This window comes from Petaurus breviceps, unplaced genomic scaffold (assembly GCF_028583685.1).
Source record: "Petaurus breviceps papuanus isolate PSGF00001 unplaced genomic scaffold, PetGlider_PUasm1.0 38, whole genome shotgun sequence".
NCBI lineage: Eukaryota > Metazoa > Chordata > Mammalia > Diprotodontia > Petauridae > Petaurus > Petaurus breviceps.
This window is the reverse complement of record NW_027186304.1, coordinates 27,272,939-27,297,793: the sequence shown is the minus strand read 5'-3', so window position 1 is coordinate 27,297,793 and position 24,855 is coordinate 27,272,939. Positions and strand designations below refer to the sequence as shown.

Here is a 24,855-nt window from a genome sequence, read left to right as displayed (position 1 = left end):
TACCTGAACTTAACTATGGGACTTAGAGGAACTTGGCAATTTTCATGGGCACAAATTTCTCATCTATAAAACAGGGATAATGCAACCCTTCCCTTGGCCAGCTCATGTTACCGGGATAAAAGAGAATGTAAGCACTGAAAAGTTCAAAGCGTTCTATACATGAAAAGGAGAATTATTATTGTTCTTAAATTTGGTTTAGTGCATGAAACAAATATTAGCACCTAGGATAAACAAAATATGTGCTAGACTAAAGGAAAATAATTCCTTCCTTTATTCTGGAAATGACTTGGAGGGTAAAAGTCTTAGAACAAAGATATAGAGCTGAAACAGACCTTATTGCCTATGCAGTAAAACTCCCATCACATTTTTTAGATGAGGAAACCAAGCCACAGACAGGTTAAGTGACTGACCCAAGGTCATGTGGCTGACAGTCAGGATGTGAATCGAGGGCGTTAGGTTCTAACTCCAGCATTCCTCTGACTGTACAATATTCTCTATCAGAGGTGTCAAACTCAAATAGAAATGAATCCCTGTGTCACATTTTGACTTACAAGAACACAAATTAACATGATCTATGTTGTATTAAATTTTTATTTATTTTGTTCAACATTTTCCCATCATATTTTCATCAGGTTCAGGACTGTACTCAGGAGTTGTGGCCTCTCCAGGCCACCAGTTTGACAACTCTGTTCTATATGATTTGAGAGGGTGAGAAAAATACCTTTAGAAAAATCAAACAACTGAAACTTGAACTGTGGTAAAAAACAAACAAACATATTGAAGGGGGGAAGACTTTAAGGGTTTTCCCAAACTTAAGTCCTAACTAAGATACTACACTTTCCCCAACCCCTCTTAATTCCAGTGCCTATCCTCTGATAATTATTTCCTATTGATCCTGTATATAGATTGCTTTGTATATGTTTATTTTGTATGTTGTCTCCCTTATTGGATTCCAAGCTCTTTGAGGGTAAGGACTTTGTCACTTTTTGCATCCCTAATCCATGGTCGGCACTTAACATTTGCTGACTGACAATATAAAGACAGGAGTGAAAAATGATTTCTTGGGTTTTTTTTTTTTTGTAAAGGAAAACTGCCTGCATAAAATTAGGTAACATGCAATGATGATCTTCAAGGCAAAAAGAGCAGGTATATACTTTAACAGGACATCAAGGGAGATTGTTATATATAATCTCTTCTTTGGACAAGAGAGACTTTCATCTATCTCACATTATTTGGTTATTAATCTGGAACGATTTGATATGAATCTAAGGCAACTTTATACCAAGAAATTTTCACAGTATATTTTTGGAGTTTTGGTTTTGTTTTGTTTTTAAAGTAAATTGACTCTACCACCACCACCATTTTCTACCTAAATATCCTTCCCTGCTCCGGCCCCCACTCTCCTGCCCCAGAGTATAGGTACAAAATATTGCATACATTCTTTTGATATGTTGGTGGATTCAGTGGAATTCTTTTCTTTATTCTAGGTGGCTCTTTGGAAAAGTTTGAGGAAGTCATAAAAATGGAAAATATAAGTGATGGGAAAACGAAATATGTCAACATCATTATCTCCTAAAAAACAAACTGATTTAACAAATAAGTGTTCAGATTTTTTAAAGATCCTCCTACCATTCTAAAGCAGGAACTTTGCTTTCTCCTTGAACCACCCCAAGTTATTATCATTAGCCTACTCCCAAGAACATAAAGATAAGGCCCAAACTAGGCCTTAATAATAATCCTCTTTTTATTCACAATGCTCTCCCACAAAATTATTTTGTGCATATCCCAGAGTGACTATTTGGGAGAGATTTGAGGAAAAATATATTGTGCTCCTTTCAGTTATGCAAGAAAAGGAAACTATTATAAACCAAATGAGTTTTAAAGATTAAAAGTTCATATCTGGCTACTCCTAAAGGAAAAATAACTTCTTCCTTAAGCATTAGGAAAACTAAATACTAACACAATTTCAGACCTACTTCACTTAAAGGAAACTCATTAGAGGAAATAATAAATGTTGTTAATGAACCATTAGCCATTTCTCTATGCAAAAAGAGAAGCTAAGCCTCCAAGTTCATCACAAAGAGCATAGAGACAAGAAACTGAAACAGACAAATCATCATCCTACCTATAGATACTCTTAATTGAGCCAACCAGTCAAAGACTTTATGCAACACAAAAATCCTTTAAAACCCCAAACTTTTAGCTCTTTCTAGCAATAATGTAACCTAGGACAGAAATAAGGGTGTAGGTTGAATTCTAAAAAGCCAGTTGGCATTTAGAAGACTTGACTTTCTATGCCATGAATCCAGCCTGAAACAAATGGGGTTTGGAGGCATCTGCAAATACTCAAATGAATGTATAACTTCATCACTTCAGAAGCTCCTGCCATCTATTCAAACCATAACTGATCCAAGTCTGTCCTATATGACTCTCTTCCATGACCTACCAAAAGTTCATGACAAGGGCTCTACACAATATGCTGGAAACCTTCTTCACTTTCTCCTGACATCTCACAAGTGCCCATGAAGAAATCTAACCATGTAACTGACCACATGATTAGGTCATCTTCTTTCTGTCATCGAAATGGTAATGGTAATTTCAAGACCTTCCCTGCTTTGCAAATATACTCTGCCCCCTAATAGGCTGAATGTAATTACACGGAGTCTGTAGTGGAAGGAATTTGCTGAAGGGAGGAGCAGAGGCCACAGGAAACTGGGAGATCGTATCCGAGGGAGACAGTTAGGCTTGTGAGTAAAAGTTGGTGTTTGCTGCCTACAGTGACACCTAGGCCGTTGGTTTGTGGGAAGGCTAAAGGATGCTGTAGGTCTATGTGCTGTTATGGCTTATCAAATTCTTTGCTACTGATAGTAAGATAGTATCGGCTTACTGGTTTTGGGATTAGGTTGTCTGGTGTCATTCGTTTGGTCTTTCTTCTGTGGATGGAAAGATCAAACTCATTTGAGTTATTACAGATTTCTTCCCAGGAGACTCTTCTTAGGATTTGATATCATCAAAACAGTTTCATCCCCCAACAGCAGCATCTGGAGGACCTCATCATCCACAGGGAATCTTCCTCCACCTGGATCTGTTCCAGCACAGCAGTAAATACTTTTACTCCCTCTTTTATACGCTGCCTGATGTAGTAGATCATCCAAGGATTAAATAATCAAAGAATTATTTCTGTTGTTATGTCTTCTAAGGAACTTTTAATGATGTCAATATACAAACTGGAGCAGGGCAGCAGATGGAACCAGGTTATGCTGGCTCAAGGGAGATGACCATAAAATTTTCAGTGAAAGCCTTTATACCTTAGAAATAGGCAAATGCTACAAACCAGGACTTGATTTACTGCTTTGTTGGTTGTCTATGCTTAAAGAAAGTGATGGAAAAAATATGAATAATGAAGATTAAACTTAAAAGTGTGCTATTACTATATCCTCATTTTACAGATGAGGAAACTCAGGCTGAGAAAGGTTAAGTGACTTGCCCACTTATCTTATTTACATCTAGTAAATGTCTGACAATGCATTTGAATTCTTGTCTTCCTAACTCCTAAGTCCAGGGTTCTGTCCACTGAACCACCTAAATGACTCCCCTGGCTATAAGGAGATTGGCCTAGAAGATCTCTAAAACTCAAATGATCATTTCTATTCACCCTACTTAAAAATGACTATCAGGAGGGCCCAAAGATGAAATCCCAAAGATGAAAAGTATCTCAAAGATCATTTCTTCTAACTTTACACAAACTACATACCTCTCTTAGCAGTTGAAGCCTGACAAGGAAGACCTCCCAAGGCAAGTCAATTTAAATTTTGGTATAGTTATATGTAGAGAGAGAAAGAATAGTATTATATATGAACATAATATATTCTATATTTTATATATTACATGTATTATATTATATATATATACTCTATATTTAGCAGGATTCTAGAACCCCAAAACTACCAAGAGACATGTTTCATGCTAAATTTGGCTATACCAATTCTGCTAGCTCCTTTATTCACTACTCCAAGGAGAGTGCCATAATTAGCCTTCCATTACATTGTGTCTTTGGGTTTCATTTACAGTGACAATGTCAGTATAAATATGGTTCAGTTCTAGCAGCAGTGTTTCAATTTTCTCATCACTGCACCAAGATAACAAAAAATAAATTCACACTGCAATATAAGAACCATGTGACTCTTTAGCACCCTCTGTCATCCTTCTGTATCCCTATGACTGAAAAATTGTAAAGTGAGTCATTCTATATTTTTGTCCATTACATGGACTGCCATGGCATGGCCAAAAATAATAAATAATAATCAACACCAACTTTCCAATAGTTACCTTCTCTCCTTGGTTATATTTGTCCTTGAACAAGAGATACAAAATTTATAACTGGAGGCATATTCAGATCCTGTCCAGTTTGGCAGAACCTACAGAAAAGGTGTTCTTAACCGTAGGTCTGGGAATTTGTTTTTTGAATATTTTGATAGCTGTATGTCAATATAATTGGTTTTCCTTGCACTCTTATATATTGTATTTTATACATTTGAAAAGAGTATTCTGAGATGAAGTCTTCTGGCTTCACCAACCGGACTGACAAAAGGATCAACACAAAAAAAGATTAAGAATCCTTGCTATAACTTCCATTCTATAAAAACAGCCCTTGGATAAACTCAGGAAAAACCTTCACACATCATGATATGGCATCAGAATAGGACCCTACAGGAAAATGAATGACAAGACAGCACTTACCACCCACAGGCCTACTTCATACATTTTTATTCATTGATAACCTATACATTTAGACTCCATTAAAATATCATTTTTGGGGTTTTGTTTTTCATTTCTCTCATCTTATTTGATGAAATATATTCCTAGGAAGGTTGGAAAAATGAAGTAGAAAGTTTGAACACCGACTAACTTCAAAGTGAGATTGTATTAAAGTTTTAAAATTCACATATATACAAAAACAAATGATATGAATACACTGGACCTTCACTCTAATTTTATTGTTATTCAGTCACGTTAGCCATCATGTGTGAATCTTCATGATCCCATTTTGGGTTTTCTTGGCCAAAGACACTGGAAAGTTTTATTATATCCTTCTCCAAATCATTTTACAGATGAGGAAACTGAGGCAAACAGGGTCACACAGCTAGTAAAGGTCTAAGGCTGGATTTGAACTAAGGAAGGGGAGGCCTCCTGACTTAGACCCAGCACTCTATTCACTGGCCACCTAGCTGCCTCTAACACTTTACACTAAGGAATATTAAATTCAATAAGATTTAGGTGTAAAAGACACTGAGGTATAAAAGACACTTGTTAAAAGGGGGATGAGAGGGTCTCCCTTATAAAGATGATCTCGCAAAACAGATTCTAAGGCTAAGGGCTATGAAAAAGATACAATGTAATTATTTAAATATATAATGGTGAGTGGAAACACTATTTGTGAAAATAAAAAAAGGAAATCAATGAAAAAAGAATCGTATTTGGTTTTGTCTTTGTGGGTTTTAATATCCTTCTCTAGCTAAGATATTAACCAGGATAAAAATACATCTCACAAAGGAAAACAATGCAGACACTCAGTCTACCTTCAGCTGGGACTAAAGTGGCCAATTAAAGTACCCACCAGCCTACCTCAAATAGTAAGGAAAGCTATGTCCATGGACATACAGTAAGCTTTTCAATACTCTTCTTTGGAAATGCATCTAAAAGCTTGAACTGCTGATGGTGCACAGCTATATATTTTGTAACTCATCAAGTTACATGCTTTATAATGAAGGGGAACAATTCTGAAACTCTGCCTAGGGCGCACAAATGCTTTGTTCCAACTCTGAAACACATTTATTTTCCACAAACTTGCCATTGTCATTACCCAGAAAGTCAGCTAAGGACTCTGACAAAAAACTAACGATCATATTCAAAGGGTTTTCTTGGAAGTCTTTAAAAAGGTATTTATTAGTGAGCCTCATTTTCAAAGTCAGTGTTTAACACCAATCCTTAGAATTAAGTTAGGCAGCTGGGAAAATGCATTGTTTTCTCTTCAAAATTAAGCAAACTATTGCTTAAAAATGCTTTGCTTCCTAATGGCTTAAAAGGGTTAATGTGACTTCCAAAGCTACTTAAGTCAATGGGAGACCTCCGTATGTTTAAGTATGTGTATAATGTATAGTTAAAGCAGTAGGAGGAAGAGAAAGGAAGGAAATAAATATTTGTTGAGCACCTACAACATAGTAGGCATTGTGCTAAGTGCTTTACAAATATAATCTCATTTGATTTAAATAGTTTTCAAAAGAACTGCAATAAACAACCTTATAAAATTATTCTAAATCATCAGAAAAGAAAAATGCAGATTGATACAATACATAATTGTTTGCATATTACCCTCCCCTCCCTCATTTGATTGTGAATTCCTTGAAAGCAGGCCCTGCCTTCTGCCTCTCTTTGTAACTTCAGTTATTAAAATGATGCCTGGAACATAGCAGGCACTAATTGTTTACTGAATGACTGACTGAATACAACTGAGATTTCATGTAATTTCCAGAAAATTGGGAAAGACAACAAAAGACCGAAATAATCAACATTGGAAGAGTTACTAGAAGACAGGCACACTGATAATTTGATAGAGGAGCTATGAATAGCTTTAAGCATCTTGGAAAATAATTTGGAATTAAGTTGGTTTTTTTAATGTCCTTAAGATTATCTTGTTTTAGGGGCGGCCAGGTGGCTCAGAGAGTAAGAGCACCGGCCCCAGTGTCAGGATGACCTGGAGATAAAATGCCAGGCTCAGATACTTAGTACCACACCCAGAAATAACTGGGCCGTGTAACCTGGAGCAAGTTACTTAACCCAAATTGTTTAAAAAAAAAAAAAGAATATCTTGTTTTATTCCATAAATTAAAAATAAAAGAAATTTTTTTTTAAAAATTATAAAAATATCACTAAATAATTCATACCCTTTGACTCATCTATCCCATTACTGGACACATACCCCAGAGAAGGTAAAGAGATAGAGAGAGACCACATATATTCTGAAATATTCATAGTAGCAGTTCTTACAGTAACCAAATACCTACAAACAAATTTGCTACCCAATGACTGAGAAGAACAAACTGTGCATTTGAAAACAATGGTGTATTATAGATTGCATTGCAATACATGATATGAAAAATTCCAAGAAACAGGGGGTTCCATGAATTGATGCAGAATGAAGCAAGCAGACCTGAACGGACAGTATATTGGGGCAAGGGCCTGTATTTAAGCCTTTGTAACTGCTTACTGTCCCATCTCACAAATGCAAAATACCTCAAAATGTGAAGGTGGCAAGACGGGTAAGAGTGCTGGGCCTGGAATCAGAAAGATCCAAGTTCAAATCTGGCCTCTGACACTTACTACTTCTGTCTGCCTTAGTATTCTCAACCGTAAAATGGTGATGATAACAGCACCCACCTCCCAGGTTTGCTGTGAGGTTCAAATGACATAATATTTGTGAAGTGCTTAGCACAGTGACTAGCACAGAGCTGGAGCTTAACAAAGTCTTGTCCAAGCTCCCTCTTGGCCATCATCTTACCAATGAGTTGATATGATATCACAGATGGTTTCTCAGGATAGTTGGTTGAGCTCTAATTTGAGATTTAGATCCAAGAACCATAGTACTCCTTCCCCAGTCCCCTTTCTAGCCTTCCCAAGGCGTTGGTTGGCTATAAAAAATATCCTTCTGAAAAACCTCATTATCGTGTATTAGTTTTGTTCATGAGCTGCATTTTCTTTTCTAGCGTGGCCACTGACTTGCCATAAAACCACTTATTTGGAGAGTATTCACTATTAAATGATAGAAAAAATGGATAGGAAAGACTTATCACCTACCCCTTTCTAATTTTGCCTGTGAAACCGAGTAAGGCAGCTTGCTTGCTAATTCAGAAAGAAAAGAGGTTATTAGTAGAGGAAGTGAACAAATCCAATATTTTTATTACAGGGATGCCAACTTCAAACACTCTGACGAGTGAGAATCAGGTGGTAACTTACAATAGAATTTCATTAAGTCATAGACTTTCCTCATTTAACATGTGGAAAAAATTAGAGTCCACAGTAATTTTTTTTAAAGTAACTTTGTGGAATGCCTGGACAGAGTTCTGTAGCGATGAAATCAAGTTTCCTCTGTGAAAAGCTCACTGCACCATTCAAGGAATGAACACAGAAGAATGGCATCACTGAAAAAACTAGGTAACCATTCCAAGTTCCTCGCGCTACCTTTATCAATTTTGTCATCATTTCACAATGATTCTCAGAGGCAGAATTCAAATACCTGCCCCCAAATTTCCAAATCATTCTATCTCATGCAGAATGATAGGAAGGGTATAACAGAGAACTCCTACCTTATTCACTTATCTTTTTAAAAATTATTTATTTTTTCATTTACAACATTCAGTTCCACAAGCTTTTAAGTGTTAGATTTTCTCCCCCTCTGTCCCCTTCTCTCTTCCTCCTCCCCAAGACAGCATGCAATCTAATATAGGTTCTACATATACATTCATATTAAACATATTTTCATATTAGTCATGTTGTAAAGAGGAATTATAACCAAAGGAATGAACCATGAGAAAGAAGAAACAAAACAAAAAAGGGAGGGAGCAAACAGTATGCTTCAGTGTGCATTCAGCCTCTGTAACTCCTTCTCTGTATGTGGACAGCATTTTCCCTTATGTATCTTTTTGGAGTTGTCTTAGAACTTTGCATTGCTGAGAAGAGCCAAGTCTGTCAAAGTTAGTCATTGCACGATGTGGCTGTAACTGTGTACTGTGTCCTGGTTCTGCTCCCCTCACTCAGCATCACTTCATATAAGTCTTTCCAGGTTTTTCTGCAATCTGCCTGCTCATCCTTATTCAATTATCTTGTAAACAAGAAATATTGTGGTACATGAGTGTAATAGAATATAGTGTTGTGTTTCACATGAATTGTGAATGTGGAAATGACATATATGATGCATACAGAGAAGCACGGATAGATTTCTACAATCTGGTGCAGACTAAAGTAAGCAGAGGCAAGATAACTACACACACACACACACACACACACACACACATGTATGTATGTGTGTGTGTATAGTGACCACAGCAGCTAGGTGACAAAACTGGTAGAGCACTGTACTTGGAGTCAGGAAGGCTTGAGTTCAAATTCTACCTTAGACACTTAATAGATATGTGACTCGAGTTCAACTGGTCTGCTTCAGTTTACTAATCTGTAAAATGGGGATAAAAATAGTACCCACCTCCCAGGATTGTTGTGAGGATAAACTGAAATAATATTGGGAGACTGTTTTGTAAACCAGAATGCTATATATATTCTAACTATTAGAAGAAGTCGTATTAATATTGTTATAATCACAAGAGAACTGGAAAGAACTACATAACAATAAAAAATGAATGTAGCAAATTACGATAAACAATCAAGCATAGCTTAAAAAAATGTAAAAATACACCAGCACCCCACTCCTTTTTTTAGAGGTAGAAGATTCACAGGGGAGATAGACTGCATAAATTTTCCAATATTTTCAATATATTAAATAATTTTGCCATTTTTTTTGTCTCTTCCTCATTTCTTTTTCATGTAAAAATATGATTTGTTATAGGACAGAGCTCTCTGGAAAGGGGAGAAACAATGGGATAAACTGTGGAGATGTAAAAACAAGACATCAATAAAAATTCATTGGGGGAAAAAACCAGAAAAGTGAAACAGAAGATGCCATGGGCTTATGCCACATCAAGAACTATGGAAACAGATGGTACATCACCTGACAAAGGTCCTCAAGTCAGAAAAGAGTTTCATAAATTTAAGCTAGATCTTGATTCCCAAAGAAACCTGCGATTATTCCACCTTGTCAGATCACTTAAGGATGAGCTAGATTTAAGGAATGATAGACATTTAGGGCTGAAAGAAGACTCAGAGGGACTTCCAGCCAAACTCCCCATTTTAAAGACTAAAAAATTTAATTCAAAGAGGTTGTGATTTGTTCTGAATTGTACACCTGGTGATTAGAAGAAATCAGATGAGAATATGGGTAGCATACAACTAATCCAATGTTTTTCTTAGGGATGGAGGCTTTAGAAAGGGGAAGCCAAAGCTTCAAAAAGTTTGAGTTTCCCACAAAAGCTGAAAGTGTTTAGCAAGAAAATTTGTTCATCTAAAAAATATTTATTACAAACCTACTATATCTGTACCTGTTCCAAGCCCATTTAGAATGCAAAGTCTTGGGGACAGGGATTGATTTGTTTTTGTCTCTGTATTCCTAGCCCCTAATACAATGTCTGCCACACAGCAATCTAACAAATTCTTATTGACCAATTCACTGATTGATACTGAAATCGGGATGCTACTCAAATCAAGCATTCAAAGAGATGAATGGGAAAGAAAGAAATAGGCTCAAATTTATCTAATTTGCTTCAACAATAATTCCTTATGCCTAAAAGGTACTTTTGACTTTCAAAATACTATTTTATTATTTTATCTTCAGAGAAAAGCACACAAAACAACAAACCCTGAAAATCAAGGAAAGTTTTATCTCCATTTTTATAATGAAGAAATGGAGTTCTCCAGTGCTAAATGTATATGATCAGCAATGAACAAAACTGAAAAATGACTGAAAAATACCCTCTCCTGGGATAACTGGTTACTTTTGCTAGCTGCTTTAAACCCTTTAGATAAATACTGTCAAATTCAGATAGAAACAGGAGCCACTAATCTGTGCATAACGATCCCTATGGGCTATACGCTGACTCAGTTCTAAAATGTAAAATTATGTTTTATTATGTTTTCATTATTTTATTAAACATTTCCCAGTTACATTTTAATTTGGTTCAACTGCACTTGGAAGTGTTGTGGGTCACATGCCACAAACTCCGTCAAACTCCATTTGACACCTCTGCTTTTGATTAATAGTCTTATTTAGTCTTAAATGCCTATCTGCTGACTTTTTTCTCATGATATATTCCTCCTTCTACACTTCCCCACAACATTTACTATGGCTGACAAGCCTCTAGGGCAGGTAGGTGGTGCAGTGGATTCATCTTCCTGAGTTCAAATTTGGCATCAGTCACTTACTAGCTATGTGACCCTGGGCAAGTCACTTAACCCTGTTTGTCTCAGTTTCCTCATCTGTAAAATGTCTTGGAGAAGGAAATGGCAAACCACTCCAGTGTCTTTGCCAAGAAAACCCCCAATGGGGTCAGGGAGAGTCATTCGCAACTGAAAACAACTTAATATCAACAACACAAGCTTCCTCTCCTAGCTATCCTCAGGGTTTTCATGACACTGTCCGATTTGCCTTTCCTTGCCTAAATCATCCTGCACATGCGACCTTCTCAATGTGGTTTTGCCATTAAGGCTCTTTCTTAGGGCCCTCTTCCCTCTCCAGGACCATCTCCATGACCATGAAGACTCCCCAATCGGAACTACAGTAGTAGGAACTGTACCTGACCTGGAGAAATATGGAATATAATCTTGTCTATAATACTGCTAGCAGTGAATGACCTCAAACTCTCTGACTTCATGTCCAGTAAGACTAATACGACCTGAATAACTCTCTCATGGAGGTTTTAGGAATATCACCAAAATTATACATATATAAATACACACACATATATAAAGATATATATATGCACATATAAAGAGATAGATATATGGTACTCTGTAGACGTCATCTATGATTTTTATTATTTCTAAAACTGTTAAACTAAAGTAATCTGGGAGTATTATGGTTCAGACTACAGAATTGTTGTTCAGTCCTTTCAATTGTATAAAATTCTTTGTGACCTCCATTTGGGACTTCCTTGGCAAAGATACTGGTATGACTTGCTATCTCCTTCTCCAGATCATTTTACAAATGAGGGTTACAAACAGGGTTAAATGACATGCCCAGGATCACAAGCTAGTAAGTACCTGAGGCCAAATCTGAACTCAGAAGATGAGTCTTCCTGATTTCAAGCCCAGCACTCTATCCAGTGGACTACAGAGTTGCTTTTAATTTCAGAAGGTCCTTTATAAAATACCTAGCAGAGCCCAAGTATAAGAAGTTACTTTTCCATTTCTACAAAATTTATAAATTTTATGTAAATTTATGTAAACATATGTACTTATGTATGAAAATTTTACAGGAATAAATTTTACGTCTGTGAAAATTTCCTTTCCTTTAATAATACCTCATTTACCACCAACAAAGTAAAAAGTAGTATTGGGACCAAGAGCTAGCAGGGGAGACTGTGGTCTACCATGCATCATGCAGGTAGGGAGAAGGGAAGTAATGAAGGAAACTTTCAGAAATTACAGTTTTTATATGTGTACATATGTTTAATGCCAGAAATTTCTACTCTCTGTGGTTTATAGTTATTTAATTTATGATAAGTCAAGTCAAATGTACTAAGGAAGGCTCAAAAGGCCCTTTGACCATAACACATGAAAGGCAGGAAGACTTCCACCCACCCAAGTTGGGTCATAATTTTTAAACACTGCCAGAGGAACAAAAATGTATTGTCCTGGCTAAATAAATCCGAAAGGTTTTCTGAGAGTCTAAATAACAATTTTTAAAAGTGTATGACATATATAGATACAGACACAGATGTAGATAAGATATAGATATATATGCACATATCTATACTAATATCAATATTTCGTCCTAAACTCCTTCTTTTTCTAAATGTGTAAGCATGCATCAGTGCTCAAGGACAGATAGATAACAGGGTAATTACATCTTGCTTTGAAGGTCAGGAAAAGAGTATGCTATAAATATAGTGGGTAAAGCATTGGATTTGGGGTCAGGTAACCTGGGCTAAAATCCCAGTTCTGCTACTAATTAGCTGTGTAACCTTGGTTTTCTCATCTATAAAATGAAGTAGCTGAATAAAATGACCTGGCACTAACCCTTGTGTTTCTTTATACTGTGAAACCTCAGAAAAACAGACTACGGGATCAGTCTGACAAGGGGATGTGTTTCAAAGGATAAACTCAAGGTTACTTTAACCTTCAAACTGAAAAAATATTTTGTGACATACTACATATCCACGAATAACAAAACCACATGCTAAATTATTAAAGAGACTTAATTTTAGTGACTAGACCTGCTAAAATCTTTGACTGGAGTCTGTTTTGACACATGGAACAAATGCCTTCAGCGTGATACAAGAGATGCCAAAAGCAAATTTGCAGGAGTATGTGAAAAAAACAGAACAGGAAAAAACAACAACCTAAAGCATAACAACTTATTGGTGACGGTGAACAAAACATCGTTTCTTCTCCCTCCCTCTCTCTGCAACCATACACCCCTGCTGTTAGGCCTAGGGACACTCACGTTTATTTTTGAGATGCCACTGTTGCATAACTAAAACGCGTTTCAATGGCACTGAATGTCAAGTTACATAATTGCCAAGATTAGTGAATTCTATTTTGCTTTTTCAGCAAACGTTAAGACAGGTCTCTGGGGAAGGAAAACTACAAAGCAGCAACTTTCTATTTACAATAGGAAGCAAGTTCTCTATTATTTGAAACATACATCATTTGAGTGAAGGATCCCATACTTAAAGGAATCCATGATCTCATCAGTCTGAGTGTGCCCTCCACTGGGAGAGACCGAAAACCCTTCTATGCTTTTTCTTCTTGGAAAATTCCTGTTCATGTTTCCAAATTACTTCTTCCTGCCCCGATCTAGCCAAAACAATGGAGTCTTTCCTTAATTTTTTTCAATATTGCAAAGGTACCAATATAGTACTTGGGATGGCCATTGTGCACAAGTGGAAAAAAATCACACATCACTGACAAACATGATGTTCAAAGATTATGTAACAAGAAGAGTCAGCTAATGGATGGAACAGCAGCCCTGAAGTCAGGAGGACCTGAATTCAAATCCAGACTCAGACACTTACCAGCTGTGTGAGCCTAGGCAAATCACTTAACTACAGTGGCCTAAAAAAATAACCCCAAAAAATTGTGAAACAAGATGTTATCTGTGAATCCCAATTTTGGTTTATAGCATTTTTCAGACTCTCACTTCTTTGTCTGTAAGGACTTCTAATATTATGGAACTGTGCTCACTTAAATACTTTCATCAATTCATTTAATTAGATACATCCAACAATACAGAGAGCAAACTCAGTTTAGATTTGTACTAATCAAATATTTGAGGAGGCAGCTGGGTGTCAAAGTGTGGGACCTGGGGTGATGAAGACCCAAGTTTCATTTCTGCCTCAAAACATTTACCGGTTATATGACTTTCCTCGTCCTGTACTAGAACAAGTCACTTAACATTTCTGAGCCTCTGTTTCCTCAACCTATAGATATATAGATATAGACATAGCTATAGATATAGACAATACATGTATATGTACGTGTGTGTGTGTGTGTGTGTCTTTACTAACCTTAAAAGCTTTGTTATTCTGCTGTGTCTGACACTACATGACTTCATTTAGGGTTTTCTTGACAAAGATACTGGAATGGTTTGCCATGTCTTTCTCTAGCTTTTCCAGATGAGGAAACTGGGGCATACAGGGTTCAGTGCCAGGGTCCCACAGCTAGTAAGGGTCAGATTGGAACTCAGGAAGATGAGTCTTCCTGACTTCAGGCCCAGTACTCTTGCCACCTAGCTGCCCTTCAAAAGCACTACATAAATGTTAATGATTTTTTTAAATGCATAGGTAGGACTTTTTTTAAGAAAGAAAGTTTACTATTAAATAAAACTATGCTTGGGCCATATTCTTAAATATAAATGTGACTTCTCTATCAAGAACTGTCAAAATTGCTACCCGTCTAATTGTAATGCATAAAAAATATTGCAACAGAAGCAATAATCATACATCTAGTTAAATATAAGTTAAAAGAATTTACAACTTGTAAATAAGATATTTTAAACGACAGTAATTAAAAAAGAAGACAGATTAAAAATCTAGTAGGGTCTATAGCACTGTGCAAGATTATTAATGACCATAATATGTGAAATTATTTCCACGAGTAACATATTTGTTTCTGAAACAGAGAATATATATAATCAGATCTTGAATAAACTGGGTTTGAGGAAAATTTAAGTAAAAAATTGGAACTATGTGAAATACTATTGAATTTAAGCTTTAATTAATCAGGAAATACTGGGGTTTCACTCAGCTTTAAAAGTGTCAAAGATCACGATGAAGACCTTATGTAAACAAACTACTTGCAAAAACTCAGCTGCAGCTTATTTCCAACAGTGACCAACATTTACTAAGCAATATATCACTGAGGAAATGCATGATGAAAACATGAGTTTGACCATGTGACAGTTCAATTCAAACATTTATTAGGGGTCTGCCATATGCAGGTACTCAACTAAGCACTGAATATACAAGAAGGATAATGAAGTAGCCCCTGCCCTAAAGCAGCTTATATTTAACTGGAAGGCTATAGGATCAGATACACGCATGGAGTTATGGCTTCTGATCTATAAAATACAAGGAATGTTGTGCATGGAAAGAACATCCACACCTAGGAGTGAGAAGCAAAAATTCTGAAATAGTAGAAAGAAGAGGTAGCATCTGAGTGGAGTCTTAAAGGATTCCAAGAGGCAGGGTTAAAAGCAGTGCATTCTAGGCATGAGGAACAACTTCTGTGAGTGCTGAGATGGGTGATATGATGTATAAAGACCAGGAAAGGGTTGGCAGTCCATTCTGGTTGGATCACAAAATACACATAGAATGAAATAAGGTGGGAAAGGTAGGAGCTAGACTGTGAAGGAACAAGAGTGTGCCAGACAAACAAGCCTATATTTTATTCTATAGGCCACTGAGGTTTTGGGGGTTTGGGGGTTTTTCTTAAAGGAGGTGGGAGGACATGGTTAAATTTGCATTTTAAAACATCAATTTGGCAGCTGTGTGGAAGATGCTTTGGAGAGGAAAAATCAGAAGAAATGAGGAAACGCAATGATGAAGCCATTGCTATACACCCAAGGGATGAGGGCATGCATTTCAAGAGGAACAGGTTTACCAAGGAAGACAATGAATTCACGACAAGAGAATAGGAAGTGAAGGCAGAAGGGAAAGGAATACGCATTTATTAAGCACCTACTGCATATGCACCAGACACTATGTTAAGCACTTCACAAGTATTATTTTGTTTGATTCTCATGACAACCCTGGAAGGTAGGTGCTATTATTATACTCATTTTATAGTAGTAGAAACTAAGACAGAGGAGTTAAGTGACTTGCCTAGAATTACACAGGTAGCAAGTAGCCCAGGCTAAATTTGAACTGGGTCTTCCTCACTCCAGGCTTAGAACTCTATCCACGGTGCCACCTCTGAAGAATAACAGATGGACCACCTGAGTGCTCCACCGGTCCCCCAAAAAGTAAAAGACTTGGAAAAACAAAATGGGAAGTATCAAACAAAAAGCCCTAAAAGAATGTCAAGCTATTTATTGTAACTACAGTATGCTTTAGAGATTAGAGCCTGTCTCAGGAGAATTAAAAATTCAGACCACAAATACAAATGCCATTCCGGGGGGGGGGGGGAGAATTGTTTGTTTTTGCCATAAATCCCTTCATGAAGGAATGGACACCTAGGACCATAAACTGAAACAGTTAGGTGGCACAGTAGATATAGCACAAAGCTTCGAGTCAGGAAGACCTGAGTTCAAATCCAGCTTCAAACATTTCCTAGCTGTATGACCCTGAGCAAGTCACAACCTCTGTCTGCCTCAGTTTCCTCAACTATAAAATGAGGATAATAATAACACCTACCTCACAAGATAGTTGTGAGGATCAAATAATATAATAATTGTTAACAAAGGTTAGCATAGAAGATAGCAAACAGAAGCATTTAGTAAATGCTTATTCCCCTTCTCTTTCCATTTTTAGGGTTAGAAGGGGTCTTTTAAGGTATCAAACTCAATCAGCTAATTCTACAGTTCAGGAAATGGACAGAAAGTTTACCTGATTTGCTGGGGTCACACAGCTAACATGTATCTGAAGTGGAATTTAGTTATAGAGGTATAAGCCCTTGGACTCTTAGAAATCTATAGATCAATGCTTCAAAGGGTCCAGCCAAGCTCATGAGAAGCAGGCCTGACCTTTATGAGAATGAGCCTGAAAAATTTTAAATTCAGTCATGGAATAAGTCCAAATCTCTTCCCAATTCCCTCCCTTCATTTCTTCCTTTACTCCCTCAACCAATTTAAAATGCTCAAAGATCACAAAAAGTAAACCTAACAACGGAAGTAAAAGATGACACTTTTATATCCCTGCCAATCAATGCCTAAGAATCCCCAGGAAGTGAGAGGTAAGAGTGAAACACTTTTGATATTATTATCAGAGATAAGACCTTGCTTGCACAAAAAGGGAAACTTGGGAAATCGCTGGGGGGCTACAGCCCCCACCCTCATGAACTGACATGATACCATAACTGACCAATCTACTGGAAACCCACAGGAAAACACAGAATGGAAAATTTGCAACATCTTCCAAAACTTTCTAACAACTCAGTCTGATATAAAGAATATCTTTCAGTAAATCTCACTTGGTTGTCTAAGTTCTGTATAGGATCCCTTTTAACTTTCTGAGTGCAAATGCTAACTTACGACAAAAATGACTTAGAGAGGCATTTGCCACTAAATATGAGAAATAATATGGATAGGATTAACTGACCACCTTCTGTTTCCACATTATATCTACCTTCTGCTTCCACATTATATCGACATACAGGGTTAAATTAACTGGGTGATTCCTGCATGGGGAAAATCTGGAAGATCATGGGAAAGAATCACACTATACAAAAAGGCATGGATGAGTTGTAACATACACCAATGTTAGGAATCCACTGATTAATTCCAAACATTGAAGAGATCAGGTATTTACTGAAGCACTGACATGTACACAACCATATTTTACCAGAAAGCTAAACATCCAAACTGTGGCATTACTAAAATATTCCCCTTAGCTCTTATGGTTCACCACGGAGTTAAACTTTGAAGAAGATAATTATAGTTACCATGACAGGAAGTGGTCAGGCCATTCTTCTTTTTCTTGTCATCTTTAGCTTGTTCCTACAAGACAGAAAACTTCCAGCTTAGAGGATACTTTGATTCATTATTAGAAAAATTAGACACTACATTTTCTATATGGTCTAGGAAACAAGAAGTAGCAGTCCTCACATGGGCACGCTGTGCTACATGATCTGCCAAACAATGTCCTGTTTCAATATATTTGATTGAAGAGGAAGTTCTAAATTACTCAAGACTTGGTGCTTGAAATATTCAACAATCCACAGCAAGTTAAAAATATATGATTTCTGAGAGCTAACAAGACATAGCTGACAAGATAGGATGTCTTGAAAAAAAATCAATAAAATACTCTATATAACTTATTTACTAATTTTCTTTTATTTCATAAGGCATTCTCAGCCTCCTGTGATACACACTGATTGTAGAACTCTGAGTAATTAATTTAACTTTTCAGTCCTCTCAAGCACTCCTGTAAGATTATCAGTCACAGAATCATTACAGCTGCTTTGATGAAAGGAATAGATTATCTAAAAATCCCCTACACTAATATAATTAGAGGCTCATGCCCCTCTCCTTTCTCACTTACCTCCCCAACCCCAATATAAAAAAAAAATCAAAAGATTTTAAAATCAATTTTTTTTAAATAAAAAGTTTAAGACAGCTCTGATTTACTATAAGGATTGTATATCATATGTTTATACTGACAAATTTATGCAGTAGGCATTTAGAAGGAAAATAAATAAGTAGGAGAAAAGATAAGTGGCATTATAATGCAACCTGCTAGCTTTCCCCCCAAGGCTAATTCAACAACATCCAGTACTACCCAATGGTATATGAAATGATGGTCTCATTTTCAAAGTCCTTTATATCAATCCCATTCCTATGCACCCAATACACTGTGTAGCCATTATAAACATACAGTCAATCCCTAATGAGCATTTGAATCTCAGGATAGAAAAGGTGATGAAAATCAGAGTTCAAAGTCATAATAAGAGTTCCCACTTACATAATTTCCTTAACATTTTCAAGGCACTATAAATACATACATACATATATATATGTATGTGTATATGTAACATATGTATCCCTCAATACGTATACATACACATACATGTGTATAGTTATTTATTTACCCATTTGAATTACACAAGAATTCTTTAAGAAGATACTATTATTATCACCCCTATCTTACAGAAAAATAGAACTCAGAGATGTTAGAGAGATTTTCCTATTGCCACACAGCTGATGAGTGTCAGAGGTGGTATTCAAACCTAGGATATCCTGACTCCAAGCTCAATACAGTTTCTACTACCTCATTCTGCTCCTGAGCCAGTAAAGACAGCATAATATTTACCTGGGTCACACCCAATTTTGTACAATACAAACAGGTTACCTAATTCTTTTTCATAAGCACTTAAACACTTAAAACAAGGGACATAATAAGTCCACACCCACCATTCCACATGAATTTATTTACCCAGAATTTATATAGCTAGCTAGGTAGCGCAATGGATAGAATGCTGGGTCTGGAATCAGGAAAATTCATCTTCCTAAGTTCAAATTCCTAGATGTGTGATCCTGGCCAAGTCACGTGGCCCAGTTTGCCTCAGTTTCTCATCTGTAAAATACACTGGAGAAGGAAATGGCAAACCACTCCAGTATCTTTGCTAAGAAAACCCCAAATGGGGTCATGATGAGTTGGACAGGACTGAAACAACTCAACAACTGTTTCCTTTCTATCACCTCCTTTCTGTGACTAATACTACCACCCTAATTCAGTCCCTCATTACTTCTTGTCACAGACTATTATAATATATGGCACACTGAACATCCTGTCATCTCTTCATCTCTCACTGCTGAAATCATTCTTGTTGCTGCCTAATGAACAGTTATGATAATAGCACTGCCCTATCTCGGAACATTTATCAATTCCCAATTATCTAATGAGATAGTACAACACCTTAGTCTGGTGGTCAAGATTCTACACACACACACACACACACACACACACACACACACACACACACACACACTCTCTCTCTCTCTCTCTCTCTCTCTCTCTCTGTCTCTCTCTCCCTTATACCTCAGCACTTTTGCTCATTCCATGTTTTGGGGGGGTTTTGTTTTTGTTTTGGATGGGGAAAGGCAAAGCAACTGGGATTAAGTGACTTGCCCAAGGTCACACAGCTAGTACATGTGATCGTGTCTGAGTATGGATTTGAACTCTCTGCGCCACCTAGCTGTCCCTCATTCCATCTTTAATGTCTGCAATGAACACTCTTCTTTCAATCTGTTGTAATCTACCCCCTCCTATGAAGTTCAGGAGCTGAAAGGCTTCCCTGATGCTTCCAGAGAGAAATGATCTCTATCAACTCAAAATTTCCAAAGTAGTTTACCTGGCACTCTCATCTACTTTTCATTTTCTAATTTGTACTTTATTAACACAAATAGCTACTTTACATAGTACTTGGAGGTTTACAAAGCACCTTGTGAAAATAAACCAAAAAACTATCCAGTAAAGGGAACTAATGATTGTAAAGAAAACTAGATGGTAAAATCAGAGGATTGTGCCTGAACTCATATCAATCAGTAAATCCCCAGCTCCTACAGAATCCTTTGCACAAAGCAAGCTCTTTATAGAGTTAGGTGGAAAAATGAATTTCATCTGCAGGGATATAATGGGCTTCACAAAGCCAGAAAACTGAGCATAATTTTGAATTTCAGGATAATTTGTACTACTGTTATGATCAATTAATCCCGCGTGTTGGATAATTTTATAAAATTTGAAAAGATAATGGCTTATTTCATACATCTACATGTCATAAATCCTAGCTGTAATTAATTTTTAAAAGAATCATTTTAAAAAGAGAAAAAATTGGGGATTCAGTCTTTTGTAAATCCTACCAAATAGGTTATAACACCTAGAGGGTTAATAAGGAACAAATATAATCAAATCACAAAGGATGGAAAAAGTTAGATTTGAAAACTGAGAATAAATCTCAGTGTCCCGCCCCCAAGAAAAATATGCAAAGAGTGAATGTCATTTGCATAATAAAGTACCAGAAAATAAATTCAAGATAAATGAAATTTTTCTGCATGAAAATTTCCATTCACTGATTTAAAATCCAACTATTCAAGAGAGAGGATTAGCAAACAGGGAAAACAATCCAAAGGGTTTAACGTTCTTTTCCTTCAATTGCCTATGCTTCATCATGTTCTTTTACTGTAACAGAATAATTTTTTTCCTAATTAATCAGCTTCTACATTTCACTGGTCATAAATTCAAATTGGATGAAAGAAAATAAAAAGATTTAAAGCTTTTTATTCCTACTACTTGCCAACTTCAAGTCACCATCTTGGAAATGAAAATTCCTTTGTGCCTTTACCTCTCTGAGAAAGAGAATCTCCCCAAAGGTTACAAGATTTCCCAATATCATGCTGGATTTTTGTCTTTCTTTATATGCCCAAAATTTAATACAGTGCCTGGCATATAGTAAGTGCTTCATAAATGCTTGTTCATCTGTTACCATGGTATCAATACCCTAGATAGCAATATACACAGGCTTAATAAACATTAAAAAACACTGAAAACTGATTCAATAATCCCCATAATAAACTGCAACTTGAAAATGAACTGTCAGACATACTAATTTTCTTTTTTGAATTTTAACTCTTCATGATATATTTTTGTTTTTAATACTGTTTACATTTACCAATATGTCCTTCTTCCCTTTCCCTCCCAAAAAGTCATCTCTTAAAACAAAGGATAAAAATAGTGAGAGAAAAAATCAGTTCAGACAGAGTGAAAGGCCTATCAACTAAATCGTATATCAAATGCAGTTTTCCACACAATCTCCTGACCTGTATGAGCAGGAATGGAGATGCATTCCCATATGTCTTTTTAGGGACCAACTTTGGTCATTACAATTTCTCAGCATTCATATTCAGTTATTCCATTCTTTCCTCTTAAAATGTTGGAGTGATTATTTATATTGTTTTCATGGTTTTTCTTACTTTATCCTGTATTAATTCTTATAAGTGTTTACATGATTCTCTGTATTCCTCATAAGTCATCATTTCTTATAGGACATGTATAACTCATGACATTAAGTGGGGGGTGGGCTGGAGTCAGCTCATACTGGTGAAATGAATAATTAGATTTTTAATGAGAACATTTACAACTTAGAAATCAGTAAATGCTACAAATCAAGGCTTGATTTATTGTTTTGTTGATTGTCTAGACTTAAGAAAGTGATGGAGAAAACACTAATAAAGCAGATGAAACTTAATAGTGTGTTATGTGAGGGACGAACAAAGTTAAGATGGCAGCTTAGTCAATCAATAACCTTTTTTAGTGTATATACGATTTAATAGGCACTCAAGTAAATGCTAAGCATACAAAGAAAGGTAAAAGGCAGTCCTTGCCCTTAAGCATTTCACAATCAGATGGGGGAAGACATCAAGCAAATATGCACCAACAAGCTATATAGAATAGAGCTTAAATAGGGAATAATTAACAGATGGAAGGCAATAAAATTAAGAGGGATTAGGAAGAACAAACAGTAGGGAGAAGTACAGTATAGTTTCCCACCAAATCCAGGCATTCTACCCAAAAGTATGCCAAGTCTAGAGCTAAAATAATGTACACTGACAAGTATTTGAGAAGAATGAGCAAATAAAAAAAGACTCACACTAAAAAGAGTTATCATAGAAGCCAGGAAGTTCAAAGTAAAAACAAAGAAATGAATGAGTTAAACACATCTACAAGCAGTCTCAAAGAACACTGGACAACACTAGTTAAACTTCAGACAAACCAGAATTCCAGGAAGAATTAAAGCAAGAGGGTTTTTTTTTTCAAGATTTTAAATGATAATTTTTAAAAACAAGAGTAATGGGGGAGGGGAGTGAAGGAATGGGAAAAATGAAAGCTAGGGAAGAAAGATATGATTAAAGAATTGACAGCTTAAAACAAGCAGTATAAAACCATACCCTTTATGAAAATTAGAATGGACCATATAGAAGCTAATAAATCATAAGATATTAAGAAATATTAAAACAAGTCAAAACACTGAAGAGGAAAAAAAAGAGGAAAATGAGGTATCTCATTTTTTTTAATTACCTGGAAATCAAATAGAGGAGAAAAAATCTAAGAACCACTGGAATGTATGAAAGTCACACCAAAAAAAAAAAAAAGATGGATATCATATTTATAAGAAATCACCAAAGAAAACTCTTCAGTTATGTTGGAACCAGGGGGGAAAGTACAAACTGAAAGAATTCACTGGTCACCTCCTAAAAGAATCACAAAATAAAACCCCCCAGGAACATACAACCAAAATGCAGAGCTCCCAGTAAAGAAAATAAAATACCACAAATAGCCAGAAGTATAGAATTAAAACAACAATGAACCATAATCAGGATCATACAAGATTTAAGAACCACTACTATAGAAACAGCTAGGTGGTTCAGCAGATAGAGAGCTGGGGCTAGAGTCAGGAAGACCTGAATTCAAGACTCAAGACACATTTAACTGTTCAATGCTCTAGGCAACTCTCTGATAACTATAAATTGCAGAGATGATATAGAAGAATTTCTTCACTTGGAAGAAACTATACCAGTAACACCACAGGTCCAATTCCTGTCCCTATTTTGCCATTTTACTTTTAAAAGTTTATAATTTTCTGCATTCTGAACAGAACATACATGGTTTTGCAGATTCTATCAGTATATGAATTGGCCATAATTATAATTCTGTATACATAAAGTAAAAAAAAAAATACACACACACAAATAAAGTATATCTAGATTTAGATAGACAGACTGACAGAGTCAATCTTAATCAACTCCTAAAAATATAGTGTTGGATGAGGAACTTGGTAGTGATGATTAGAAAAGGAATGTATAACTATGGCTATTCATTTTACACAGAAAGTCAACATGTATCCTAAGGGATCAGATGTTGAGGTCTTACCCTGCCTCTTTCCTGAGTCAGATGGTCCTTTGAATCTACATTACGCTTCCTCTTTTTGTGAAGCTGTTTCATTGTCACTTTCTCACTCTTCACAGTGGTTCACTACAAAAGAATATAAAATGAGAAAAGAAATATCTTTCTACAGTTCATTAAACATGCTTTAAATTACAAATCTTACAAATGGTGATTAGGGACTGCTTCCATAAACATATTAACAAAAATTACACAATGGATCTGCAATCCTCAACAAATGAATGAAGCTATAAAATTTTAAACAGAACCATACAATTATACATAGAAGAAATATTCTCCAACACATCTGGAATTTACTTCTAAGACAAATATTGCTGCAATTGTTATGTCAGGTAATTTTTGTTTTGTTGCTTAGCTGATTAAGTTATCACACTTAATTCTCCAGAGTGGAACAGGAACATTAAATTATAAAAAAAAAAAATGCAGTATACTATTTGTAGAACAAATTCACACTAAGATGTCTACAATGCTTTTATTACTCTTAACATGCTTCCATTCCCCTTAAATGATGATTTGGGGAAATATATCATAGTCTTTTTTCTTTTATGCTACCTACAAATGACAGCACTCACATTTTCTAAATGACTAGAACTGTCCAGCCAAAGGCAGTCTTCACCAAAGGTATGAGTCATCAAAAGCATATCACAAAACTCTGAAACACAACAAATGAAAACAAGATTTCCACAATGAGATATAGATATATACTTATACATTTACAGGCATAAATGTATATTACAAGTATATATGTCTGTATATGTATATGCATATGCACATGAACATACATACTCAGAGTCTAAGAAAGTGCCTTTTTTATAACAAACATTTTCTCCCATAAATTTTTTGAATTTCTACCACC

The 24,855-nt window shown here is 36.0% G+C and overlaps 1 protein-coding gene across 6 annotated transcripts in view; it reads right to left on the bottom strand.

The window, feature by feature from the left end:
* Window positions 1–24,655, bottom strand: part of L3MBTL4 (L3MBTL histone methyl-lysine binding protein 4) — a 450,236-nt gene extending 425,581 nt beyond the window's left edge. For 5 of the 6 annotated variants that reach the window (XM_069099671.1, XM_069099669.1, XM_069099670.1 and 2 more), the window contains exons 1-3: window positions 24,572–24,655; window positions 23,967–24,068; window positions 17,983–18,037 (exon numbers count right to left, since the gene is read on the bottom strand). In XM_069099671.1, the coding sequence (XP_068955772.1) occupies window positions 17,983–18,037; window positions 23,967–24,038 (127 nt within the window). In that variant the 5' untranslated portion in view covers window positions 24,039–24,068; window positions 24,572–24,655. Of the gene's footprint in view, window positions 1–17,982; window positions 18,038–23,966; window positions 24,069–24,571 lie in introns of those variants that run through there. The other variant, XM_069099672.1, reaches the window with a different exon arrangement.
* Window positions 24,656–24,855: the final 200 nt, after the last annotated feature.